Source organism: Rhinatrema bivittatum, chromosome 3 (assembly GCF_901001135.1).
Source record: "Rhinatrema bivittatum chromosome 3, aRhiBiv1.1, whole genome shotgun sequence".
Lineage (NCBI taxonomy): Eukaryota > Metazoa > Chordata > Amphibia > Gymnophiona > Rhinatrematidae > Rhinatrema > Rhinatrema bivittatum.
The window spans coordinates 270,961,060-270,973,869 of NC_042617.1; the positions used below are offsets into that span (position 1 = coordinate 270,961,060).

The 12,810-nt window shown below is 43.3% G+C and overlaps 1 protein-coding gene across 3 annotated transcripts in view; it reads left to right on the forward strand.

Moving 5' to 3' along the window:
- LOC115087421 (zinc finger protein 347-like) overlaps positions 1 to 12,810 on the forward strand; it is a 71,928-nt gene that overhangs the window by 38,270 nt on the left and 20,848 nt on the right. For 2 of the 3 annotated variants that reach the window (XM_029594603.1, XM_029594604.1), the window contains 3 exons: positions 1,401 to 1,529; positions 2,343 to 2,450; positions 3,241 to 4,809. In XM_029594603.1, the coding sequence (XP_029450463.1) occupies positions 1,401 to 1,529; positions 2,343 to 2,450; positions 3,241 to 4,415 (1,412 nt within the window). In that variant the 3' untranslated portion in view covers positions 4,416 to 4,809. Of the gene's footprint in view, positions 1 to 1,400; positions 1,530 to 2,342; positions 2,451 to 3,240; positions 4,810 to 12,810 lie in introns of those variants that run through there. The other variant, XM_029594605.1, reaches the window with a different exon arrangement.

Consider the following 12,810-nt stretch of genomic DNA (forward strand, 5'->3'; position numbering starts at 1 on the left):
TTAACCTCATCTCTTCTGTCCTAATATTGAACCACACCTTCCGGCGGTCACTAGCTCCCAAACAATCTTCCACTACAGCATCAGAAATAATGTCCCCATTGATAAATACCAGGTCCAGTATCGCTTCCTCCCGTGTGGGTTCCGTTACCAGTTGACAGAACAGATCTGCTTTCAGAGAAAAGCATGTTCCTGCTTCTAGAAGATACTGCAGCCGGGATGTCCCAATCAACATCTGGAAGACTGAAATCCCCAAGAAGCACCACCTCCCCTTTCACAGCAATCCTTTGAATATTCTCCATAAAATCTCTGTCTGTCTCCTATGTCTATGATGGAGGTCTGTATATTACACCAATATAAATAGATGTTCCGTTCCCTCTTTCCAGATTAACTCACAGTGCCTTCTCCTTACCGCATAAGTCCTGCAATTCCGTTGCTTTAATATTATATTTTTATATATAATGCCACACCTCCTCCTTTCCTTCCTGTCCTGTCTTTCCTGAATAGATTGTAGCTGGTTATGACTATATCCCAGACATGGTTTTCCATGTACCAGGTCTTCCATGACTGCCTCTAGATCTGGGACCTTATTCCCCATGTTATGAGCATGGAGTTTGCCTTGAAATGGATTAGTTAAGATTTAGGAAAGCTTTGAATTCCAGTTTTGTAAACAAACTTTTAGCCTTATGATAAGAACATAAGAAATTGCCATGCTGGGTCAGACTAAGGGTCCATCAAGCCCAGCATCCTGTTTCCAACAGAGGCCAAACCAGGTCACAAGAACCTGGCAATTACCCAAACACTAAGCAGATCCCATGCTACTGATGCAATTAATAGCAGTGGCTATTCCCTAAGTAAACTTGAATAATAGCCATTAATCTATGTTGTTGTCAATTCTATTATAACACGGACTTCTGATTTCAATCTGATTCTATTCTGTTTTCTCTTTGATTATACTTATATGTAATATAGGTTGTTTTTTAAATTTATTTTAGTGATGTCACATGTTTATCTTTTATATGTGTTTGTTATTAAGTTTTTCTGGATTTATTTTGTTGATGTTATGTCATGCCTTTTCTATTATTTTTAGTTTATTGTTAATTCTACTATATATTTTATGGAAATATGTTTTTTATCTGTGCATTTTGCCTGAGTTTGTTATCCACTTTGCTCATAAATTTGGAAAGGTAGAGTATAAATACTTATAAAATTAAAAAATAGTTTACTACTAGAATGTATTTCTAATGATGATCAGCACAGCAGGACCCCTCTTCTCTTAGCTCTACACTAGTGTAAGTGACGATGAAAACTGAATAATTCTGAGCTCACTTGCATTGCTAATATAGGTTCTGGGGTAACTATTCTAAAACTATTGTAACTATCCTTTTTTTTTTTCACAGCAGGCTTCCCCAATGTCAAACCTGACATTTTAATCCGATTTAAGCAAGACGGATTTGAGATTGAGCCCCAGGGATCTGAGGAAGGAGGAAACCTGCCCATCCTAGGCACATGCGAGGAATTGCATGAAGCGGGTGATGTAACTTGGATTACAACTACTAATGGATCAAGCCAACCATTTCTTAAAAGAAAGACACTTTTTATGGACCAGGTGTAGCCAGAATGTGCCATTATAATCAAGGCATATGTCTTCCAGCCTCTCTTAAATGAATAATTTTTTGTTCTATTTCCAATTATTTCATCATGTTTTTATTTCAGGTTTCTTTTTATTGTATTTTGCATTGCTTTTTCTACTTTTCCCCCACCACTGCACAAGAGCCTCTCTCTCTCTACCCAAAAGCACACCCTTTTTTTCCCCCTTTCCAGTCATTTATTATCCTTGCTGTAGTTTGTCTCTCTGCCACCTTTCCTTCATCACTTCCTGTTGGCAGCTCCTTATTAAATTTAATATATTTTTTTTTTAACCTAAGCAACAGATACTGTTTCTGGGTGACAGTCTGCGGAGCAAAGTCAATCACTGGTTGTAGGATAACTATCCCTGCAGGGGTCCATGTAATTGCTTCTCTTCCTTCTAACGTTTTCATTAAATTCATTGGTCCGTCAGCTGCCGCAGAGAGCCCATGAACGCATTTATCGTGGTCTATAACTGTACCAGGATTGTTCTCTGAATCTGAAGAATATGCATGGGATTGTAACGAACTGGGTGCCCTGGCTGCACTGCTTCCTTTGTACTGCAGGGCCATAGAGGGTCCTTAGTGTTTTCCTCGGGATACTCAGAGAGCCCATGCAATTCCTACCCTCTTACTTTTATCCAAATGTTGCTTGTCTTAAGTCAATATCCAAGACTATTTAAAGACTGAAAATGTTTTTCCATTTTTTTGAAATAGGCTGCAGAGATTATAGTCTTGATCCCACAGTGGAGATCCTGAAAATGGAAGATCCTCATGTCACTGAGCAGAGAGACAGAGGCAATGAGGTTATTGAGATTGACCTTGGTAAGAAAACACATTTTATTTTTTTTTAAATAAACTACACGCTGTACGCTGTGCAGCATTTTACACGTTTCCTATAGATGGTGAATATTTGTACTGGCTTTCGGGTCAGTTAATATTACTAAGTCATTAGGATTCAGTTGCTTTAAGCTGGAAGATCCAGAATGAATCCCAGATTCCCAGCAGGGCTTTCCAGAGGTTTTTGATCAATGACTGTAATCGGAGTGAAGGGAATCACTGCAGAGACTGGAGGTGAGGATGAGATGCCCAGAACCAGCAGGAGGATATCAGACAAGGTCTGTTTCCTTCTTTGCATGCTGCCTCTACCTGTATGCAAGCAGCGCCACTTCTGTCATTGGGAGGGCAAGTTTCAGAAGCTATTTACCCATGCAAGTGGTTGTTTACACAGGTACAAGCGGTTTTTGAAAATTGCACAGCCTGTATTCAAGTAAATGTAAGCCTATTGTTACACAGCACTTATACCTGCATTTCTGTGAAGGTGTTCCTGGAGTGGAGGCCTCAGTGTGCATAGTTTTGCATGTTCAAAACTATGCATGTTCTTTTTTGCTGGAAAACTTACCCACAGAGAAAGCAGTTGCAAATTTTTGTGGATAATTTTTCCCAAGGCAATTTTCAAAGGGAAAGTTCTCGCAGACTTTGGACCTGTGTTTTGATTGCCTCAGTAGAGCCTTAGCCAAGCAAAGATCTTTGTGGAATCATTTGTGTCATTCCCCTATACATGTCCTTCTTCATAGGTGTAAAATTAAAGAACATACTCATTTTTATTCAACAGATGATGATTTCAGTAACAATAGTGAGAGAATGTGTGATGGGCACCAAAGGAAGGAATGGAAAAAACAAGGCCCATCCAGAGACAGTCCGGTTCCTTCAGCTGACTGTGAAGTAAGTATCAGTAGAGTAAGACCACCCAAGTTGGAAGAAAAAGCCCACAAAGAAGTGACCTCCAACAGATGTACTGAACAGAAGAGAAATTGCAAACACTCCTCAAAGCTTGCACAATCTCAGATTCTCAGTGAAAGAGAGAGACCATTTCAAAGTGCTGATACTATGGAAAACTTTACCCGAAGCTTGCATTCTGTTGAGTACCAAGAAATGACTGCATGTGGGAATAAGTTCCCTGAGAACTCAATTTACACATGTATCCAAGAATGTCATAGAAAGAAGACAAAATGCACATATACTGAAGGTGAGAAAAAAACCTCTGAGAAAACAAACCTTATAGGATATAGAAAAGTTTATATGCAAAAGAAACAATTAAAATGCACTCCAAGTGAAAAATGCTTTGCATACAGTCCTGAACTGGAGGGGCATTTAAGAATTCAGCTAGGAGGAAGACCATTTCAATATTCTGAATGTGAGAAAGGGTTTACCAGAAATTCAAATCTCAGAGCAAAACAAAATCTTCAAAACGGAGAAAAACTTTTTAAATGTAATGAATGTAAAAGTTGTTTTACATGCAGATCGCAGCTTAAAATTCACCAGGTACTTCACACAGGAGAGAAAGCATTTAAATGTTTTGAATGTGAAAAATCTTTCACTTGCAAAGAGAGCCTGAGAAAACACGAAATAGTCCATTCTGGAGATAAACCATTTAAATGTTCTGACTGTTATAAATGTTTCAGTCGTGTAAGTGATATGAAAAAACATGAAAGAATCCACACTGGAGAGAAACCATATAAATGTTTTGACTGTGATAAAACTTTCAGTGACATAAGCAATCTGAAGAAACATGAAAGAATCCATACTGGAGAGAAACCATTTAAATGTTTTGACTGTGATAAATATTTCAGTCACATGAGCTATCTGAAACAACATAAAAGAATCCACCTGGGTGAGAAACCTTTTAAATGTTCTGACTGTGGTAGATGTTTTAGTCATGTACGCTATCTAAAAAAACATGAAAGAATCCACAATGGAAAAGAATCCTCCTTGAAAAAAAAGGTATAGAAGAACAAATTAAATTACTGCATGCAGAGGTGTTACTGGTAGACACAAATCTTAAAGGACCAAGGACACTAAAACTAATGAGAAAAATCTAAACCATCAAACTGAGATATGCCTTACTAATGAGAGAAAACTTTAGATTCTTATCTTCTAATAACAAATTAAAAATAAAAGAATTGTAAAAGCTGAAGCATGTCAGAATAGCCTAGTGGTTAGGTCCGTGGGCTGAGAACTGGGGAAGCCAGGTTTCAAATTTTGCTAATGTTTCTTGTGATTTTGGGCAAATCACTTCACCCGCCATTGCCTCAGATACAAACTTAGTATATGATTCACTAAGGGTTTTTCCCATAGACAAAAATAGAAAGCCTTGATGAATCTGGCCCTTAGATTGTGAGCCCTCTGGGGACAGAGAAATACCTTCAGTTCCTGAGGGTTAGCTGCTTTGAAGTGGCTGACCAGTCTCGAAAGGTGGAATATATTAAAAAAAAAAATGTGAAGAAAATAGAAGAGAGATGCACTAAAATAAAATGTTTAGCGAGAACCTGAAGCAGCTTTATAGGGATCTAGGGAAGATCATTAGTGCTGTTAAAACACTACCAACCAAAGACCAAACAGAACAGTTTTGGAGAAATTAATATAAAGATTCTGTAGAGCGCAATAGAGAAGCAGAATGGCCACCCAGAAAACAGGAAGGGAGGCGATCTATGAAAGCCGTAATGGTATCAACAAACAAGATAGATGCCGGATGTCTTTTTTAAAACGTTTATTGAAGTGGAGACATAAAAACTGCCCACTTCAATAAACGTTTTAAAAAAGACACCCGGCATCTATCTTGTTTGTTGATACCACCCAGAAAACAGGACAGTTTGGAAGAGGCAAACATTAAAACTATGGAATGGTCTAAAGTTACAACAAAAGAACTGGAAAACGGGCTAAAAAGGGCTCCAAACTGGAAGTCCTCTTACCCTGATGGAGTGTCCAGCTACTGGCTCAAACATTTAACATCTTTCCATCAAGACTTGCCTAATTACAAAAATCAATTGATTGGACAGCCAGAATTAACTCCACAATGGCTAATAGGAACACTTCTCCTTCTAAAGGGAGACTCGAAGGATGTCCCCAGTTTTTATGAATTTTTTGACTGGTTTCCTCTTCATATGATGGACTAATAGGACATGGGAGATTAGGTTAATTTTGCATTGTTACATATGTATCTACTTTTCTATCTCTCTGTGATGTTCTTTACAAGTGTTATGCTTGGATGTTAAATTGAAATTATAAATAAAAAGTGAAAAAAAGGGATGTCCCCACAAACTATCAACCAATAACTTGCCTGCCTACAATCTACATGCTGTTCACTGCAATAGATGCAGATAGAATATATCTCTAATAACATCTTAGTGATGTAGCACAAGAGGAGCATATGAACCAAATATCAAGTGATGCTGAATACAGCCATTATGACCAGCTGTATAAATAGTCAAAATCTTAGGGCTGGATTTTAAATGCCCTGCGCGTGTAAATCCGGCCGGATTTACGTGCGCAGGGCCCTCGCGCGCCGGCGTGCCTATTTTGCATAGGCCGCCGGCGCGCGCAGAGCCCCGGGACGTGCGTAAGTCCCGGGGCTTCGTTAAAGGGGCGTGTTGGGGGCGTGCCGTAAATGACACGGCGTGACGGGGGCATGGCGCTGGCCCAGGGGCGTGGTCGAGGCCTCCGGACCAGCCCCCTGGCGCGCGCAGATTTACGTCTGCTTTCAGCAGGCGTAAATCTGCCAACAAAGGTAAGGGGGGGGGTTTAGATAGGGTCGGGGGGGGTGAGTTAGGTAGGGGAAGGGAGGGGAAGGTGGGGGGAGGACGAAGGAAAGTTCCCTCCGAGGCCGCTCCGAAATCGGAGCAGCCTCGGAGGGAACAGGCAGCGCACGCTGGGCTCGGCGCGCGCAGGTTGCACAAATGTGCACCCCCTTGCGCGCGCCGACCCCAGATTTTATAAGATACGCGCGGCTACGCACATATCTTATAAAATCCAGCGTACTTTTGTTCGCGCCTGGTGCGCGAACAAAAGTATGCGCTCGCGCAAAATTATAAAATCTACCCCTTAGTATACTATGGATTGGCTATAAGAATGATAGCATCCCACTCTCTTGGATTCAATGTGAACGCTGTATTGATCAAGTTCACCATGAAAATGTGATATCCTACACTCCATCTAAATTATGAAGATAGACAGTTTGTTCTTTGCAACAATTTTTGTAAGTGATAATACAGAGGGACTGTGGGAAAGGTTTGTCCTTTTGCTGATGATGCCAGAATCTGCAACAGCCAAGCAGATGGATAAGGCAATGGCAAAGGCCAGAAAGATGCTTGGGCGCATAGGGAGAGGAATGGTCAGCAGGAAAAAGGAGGTGATATTGCCCCTGTATAGATCCCTGGGTGAGACCTCACTTGGAATACTGTGTACAGTTCTGGAGACCGCAGCTTCAAAAAGATATAAACAGGATGGAGTTGGTCCAGAGGGCAGCTATTAAAATGGTTGGTGATCTTTGTTGGAAAGAATATGGTGTACAGACTTAACAATCTGAACATGTACAGCCTAGAGCAGGGGTAGGAAACGTTTTTTGGGCAGGGGCCACATTTACAAGTTATCAAGCGCAACAAGGGATGGAGGGTGGGGCAGGGCGTGGCAGGACTGGGTGGGTCCTCGACCCAGCAATCAAATTTCCACCACTTGCTATAGGCATTTCAGTATCCAGCAGGCTTAAGCGCCATCATTTTTAGCACTCAAGGTACCCCTTCAATCATGGATCCCCAGCCTCTACCAAAATCAGAAAAACCTTCAACCCAACAGGTACAAGGCATTTTCTCAGCTAGAAGACCACCTAACCTCAGTCACAAATGCAGGCCATAAATAGTAAACTGCAGACAAAAAACTGGACTGGAAGCCACTAAAAGCCAGACTCATATGCAGTGCAATAAATCACAAACAGAAATATCACCATTCCTCATAAAACAAAGTCAAGAAATATAAATCAGTCATAACAGTGAGGAAACCATACTAATACAAAGCATATTTCCAAACAGATGACAATTAGACCACCACTTAATAATTAAGAATAAAGATTAAAAAAAAAACTTTAAAAATGTTCCCAAAATCAATCAAATATTTCAAAACAGCAGACATATCAAATACCCAATAAATAAAATTACTAAGGATAATAAAAAACTTCCCCCCTCTCCATAGCTGGGAACTTTTCATTTCCAGTCACCCTGAGATTGTAGATTGTGCCTCTCTTTCACAGGCAGACTCACAAGCAGGCTCCGAGTCTCTCGTTCTCACTCTCTCTTACAGGCACACACACAAGCAGGCTCTGAGTCTCTCTCTCGCTCTCTCTTACAGGCACACACACAAGCAGGCTCCGAGTCTCTCTCTCTCTCTTACAGGCAAACACACAAGCAGGCTCTGAGTCTCTCTCTCTCTCTCTCTTACAGGCACGCACACAAGCAGGGTCCAAGTCTCTCTCTCTTACAGGCACACACACAAGCAGGCTCAGAGTCTCTCTCTCTTACAGGCACACACAAGCAGGCTCAGAGTCTCTCTCTTTCTCACTCTCTCTTACAGGCACATACACATGCAGGCTCCGAGTCTCTCTCTCTTACAGGCACACACACAAGCAGGCTCAGAGTCTCTCTCTTTCTCACTCTCTCTTACAGGCACACACACATGCAGGCTCCGAGTCTCTCTCTCTCTCTCTCTTACAGGCACACACACAAGCAGGCTCAAAGACTCTCTCTCTCACTCTCTCTTACAGGCACACACACAAGCAGGCTCAGAGTCTCTCTCTGTCTCTCCCTCTCTCTCTCTCTCTTACAGGCACACACACAAGCAGGCTCAGAGTCTCTCTCTTTCTCACTCTCTCTTACAGGCACACACACAAGCAGGCTCAGAGTCTCTCTCACTCTTTTACAGGCACACACACAAGCAGGCTCAAAGACTCTCTCTCTCACTCTTACAGGCACACACACAAGCAGGCTCAAAGACTCTCTCTCTCACTCTCTCTTACAGGCACACACACAAGCAGGCTCCGAGTCTCTCTCTGTCTCTCTCTCTCTCTCTTACAGGCACACATACACACAGTTCTGTTTTACAGAATCTGCATCTGCTTTGTCGTCTTTTTTCTTTGCTGGCTGCAGTTTTGTTCAAAGTCCACTGTTTTATGCTGCAATTATCAATTGTTCACCTTTAGATTGGAGTTCAACTTTCCTTAGCCAGTCCTTTGTTATGTTTTGATCTATATGTGGTTGCTGTAGTAACTCACATTTGTCACTGTATTGTTCTTTAGACAAATTGTTTTTCCTTGTTGGCTCCTCTGATTCTTTAAAAGAAATTTTGCTTGTTTTGTAAATGCTGAGGGGAAGTGCCTCCAAATCTATGTTTAGTACACACCTTAAGCCAGGTGCAAGGTTGGAAATTTGTAAGCCAGGGTAGATTGGAAATTATCTGTTAGGTGACGTGGATCCTTGGGCTGTAAAGAAGCACTCTACAGCAGGTGGACGAACCCCAAGGTGGGATTAACTGGAGCTTCACCTTTTCCAACTGTCTCCCCCGCAGGTTGGGCCCTTGGGTTCTGACAGCCAGCAGGTCGCAGGTGGGTCCCTGTGGTAAGAAGTGAAAGTCAAAGGTCAAGCAAGGACAGGGGCTGGCAGCAGACAGCTTAAACCAGTGAACAAACATGGGGGTCGAGGCAGGCGGCAGACAACGTAAGCTGGAAGTCAAGCCAAAGGTCGAGGCGCGTGGCAGACAGCAACATTTCTAGGCAGGGGGGTCAGGTCCAGGCATCAATGCAGGAGGAGCTAAATCCAAAGAATAGATGCCCAAGGGTCTTTTTCCAAATCTTTAATTGGTGGAGATGTATGTGATTAATTAAAAATGCCCGACTCGCGCCGAGTTTCGCCACATTCCAGTGGCTGCCTCAGGGGCTTAAATGAGAGCACACTGAATAACTATTAGTTAATTCCAACAACATCCGCATTACTGACGTATCTTGAATAAATAATGTAGCGCTTAAGCTTCTCCCGGTTCCATTCTCAAATGGCGCCGCATACGTGTTTCTGCGCGTCAGAGTGTGCCGCCTCCACTTGGTACAGAACAAAAAGGCCTTTATTTATTCAAGATACGTCTGTAATGCTGTCACTCTCACATGCCTCTCTCTCATACATACATACATACTGTCTCTCTCGTGCACATGCTGTCTCACTCTCACACACACAGGCTCTCTCACTCCTACATGCTCTCTTGCTCAAGCACAGGCTCTCACTGGCACATGCTGTCCCCTCTGCACGGGTTGCCGAAGGAAGGGCTCTTCAGAGGCCCTGATCTTCCCTGGCCGTGACATGGGATCTGCAGCGGCCCTGCTATCGGGTTTCCTCCTCTTCTCGGGCTGCCGCGACGTGGGATCCGCAGTGGCCCTGCTATCGGGTTTCCTCCTCTTCTCGGGCCGTCGCGACGTAGGATCCGCAACGGCCCATTAATGCTGCTCTTCTTCTGTACGCAGCAGATGCTCCTCCTCCTTCCTGCCCACGCGGCTCCGGCAACGTTTTTCTTCCAGGGCTGCACAGGCAGGAAGGAGGAGGAGTGAACGTGACCCTTTTCTTCGGGCCGTGGTGATGTAAGCTCCACCACTGCCCGCCGATCTTCCTGCTATAGTTCCCTGCTTCCGCCGGCCCTGTGGACCGGGCGACACACCTCCACACTACAGGCGACACACTAATGTGTCCCGACACACACTTTGGGTACTTGCCAGGTTCTTGTGGCCTGGTTTTGTCTCTGTTGGAAACAGGATGCTGGGCTTGATGGACCCTTGATCTGACCCAGCATGGCAATTTCTTATGTTCTTATGTCCTTGCTACAGGATCATTTTCTGCTGCATCAGGTTGATGCACTCTGATCATGAGAACTTCCTTCTCCAAGGCAGCACCAGGGATGCCAGACTGGAGTTGGGATTTGGCTCCTTTGTCCCTGCAGGTCTCATCTATATACCTTGCTGTCTGCCTCAGCTCTTCCAGGTCTGCCACTCTAGGCTCCAGAGATTGGACTCGTTCTCTGCTCTTTGCATTGACTGCACACCTATAATTTCTCACCGGTGGGTAAAAAATCATACATGTGACACTCAATGCAAAAGACCGGGAGGCCCCCCTCTTGCTGCTGGACTGCTGCCTTCATCTCAAATTTGTTCAGTTCCTAGTTGCTATGGGTGTAGGATTGCATACAGTTAGGGTCCTTTAAATGTATTAGTTTATTCACTTATATCTGGTAGTGACCTCTTGATAAGGTGTGGGGATTTTCTGAGTTTAAGTTAAAATGCTGATTTAAAAAAAAATAAAAAATTTAAGTGTGAAAGTGACACCTGCCAATAAATTAAAGGATGAGCTAGGGGTGGGAAATACAAACATACAAACTTCTGTTTGTTGTCTGACTTTCTGACTATTTATTTAAAACAAAACATACAAACACACTAGATAATATACCCCAATAGTTTACTTTTCCCCAGTACTTAAGTTTTAAAAATTTCTCCAAGCAGTACTTACTGATTGTTTTCAGCGACCAGCAAGGTGATCCTCTCCTCTCAGTGCTCCCACTGAGGTCGAAATGAAATGGGCTGATCCCAGACACTCAATCAGTTCATCCACTCAAAGCATCTGATACATATCTTGTTTTGATACCTTATTAACTTTTTTAAAGTCAAGGCAGAACCTTGTGCTTCCATCTGGCTTTGGCATACATACTATGGGAGAGGACCAATCACTATTAGATTCCTCTCTAACTCCAAGCCAGGGCATCTCCTTCACTTCGGTCTCAATGACGCTGTGCCTGGCCTCAGGAATACAATATGGTTGTTGACACATAACAATTCCAGGAAGTATAATGATATCATGCTGCCCCAGGTGGGTATGACCTGGTAGGCTCGAGAAGATCTCCTTGTTTTTCTCCACCAGATGATTTAAGGCAGCTGTCTGTGCAGTGGACAGCTGCTCGTCAAAAGGAATCTGAGTTCGTTCCACTTCAGGTCCAACCTCTGGACGAAACTCTTCTTCTTGCACCACTCTGTACACCATTGCAGCCCACTTCTTCAGAAGGTTTACTTAGTATATTTGAGATTTCTTTCATTTATCTGATTGGGCTATTTTGTAATCCACAGGCCCTGTTTTCTCCAAAGCTTTATAGGGTCCTTGCCAATGAGCTAACAACTTGCTTTCTAAAGATGGAAGGAGGACAAGGACGCAGTCCCCCAGCTGAAATATTCTCTGGACCGTCAAGACAATTGTAACCTCAGGCTTGGGTAGTCCGAGCCTTCTCTAGGCATAGGCGGTCCACCTCCTCAGCTTTTTTTTAGGTAATCCTGCAATTGGAGAACGTAGACAATGAGATTCTGCCAGGGGTTCCCTTTGTCTTCCTACATTTCACAAGCTATGTCCAAGATTCCTCCTGGCCTTCACCCATACAGTAACTCAAAAGGGGAAAACCCCATCAAGCTCTGGGGTGCTTCATGGATTGCAAACAGCACATAGGGTAGCAATGAATCACAATTCTTGCCATCTTCATCCACAAATTTCCTCAACATTTTCTTGGGCATCTGATTGAAGTGCTCAACAAGGCCATCAGTCTGTGGGACCTACACTAAGGTATGCAGAGATTTTACATTGAGCAATGTGCAGAATTGTTTCATTACCTTGGACATGAACAGGGTCCCCTGATCTGTCAGGATCTCCTTAGGCAGCCCACGTTGTGAAAAACCCTCCATTAGGAGAGTTGCCACTGACAGGATCTTCATATTTCATAGCGGTACTGCCTCTGGATATCTTGTGGTATAGTCTAGAATGACGAGGATGTACTTATTTCCTTGAGTAGATCTCTCTAATGGCCCCAATAGGTCAATGCCCACCCTTTCAAAAAGAGGTCTCAAGGATGGGCATTGGTATGAGAGATGCTGCCCTTAAACCAGTAGACCTTGTGAGTTGGCAGGTAGGGCAATACAACTGGACCTATTTATGTGGGCCTGGCCAATAGAACTGTGCCAATATTTTAACTCTGCCTTTTCCTCCCCCAGGTGACCCCCCTAGAAGGTGGCTGTGCTCTAGATGCGTGACCTTCTGGCGACATGGTTTGGGAACTAGGGGTTGTCCTATCAATTCCTCCTCCACTCTTCCCTTTGTGACTCAGTAAAGTAGGTCCCCTTTCATTACAAAATAAGGACAAGAGCCTGTAACGGAGGTGGATTTAGGGTTTTGCCACTCCTAGGCACCATGACTACTGTCACCCTCTCCCCCTGATAAAGTCAGACAGCAGGAGGTTTAAAGTACAGCCCCAGTTTGCCGCAGCAGCTCAAGGGTAGATTCGCTGCAGC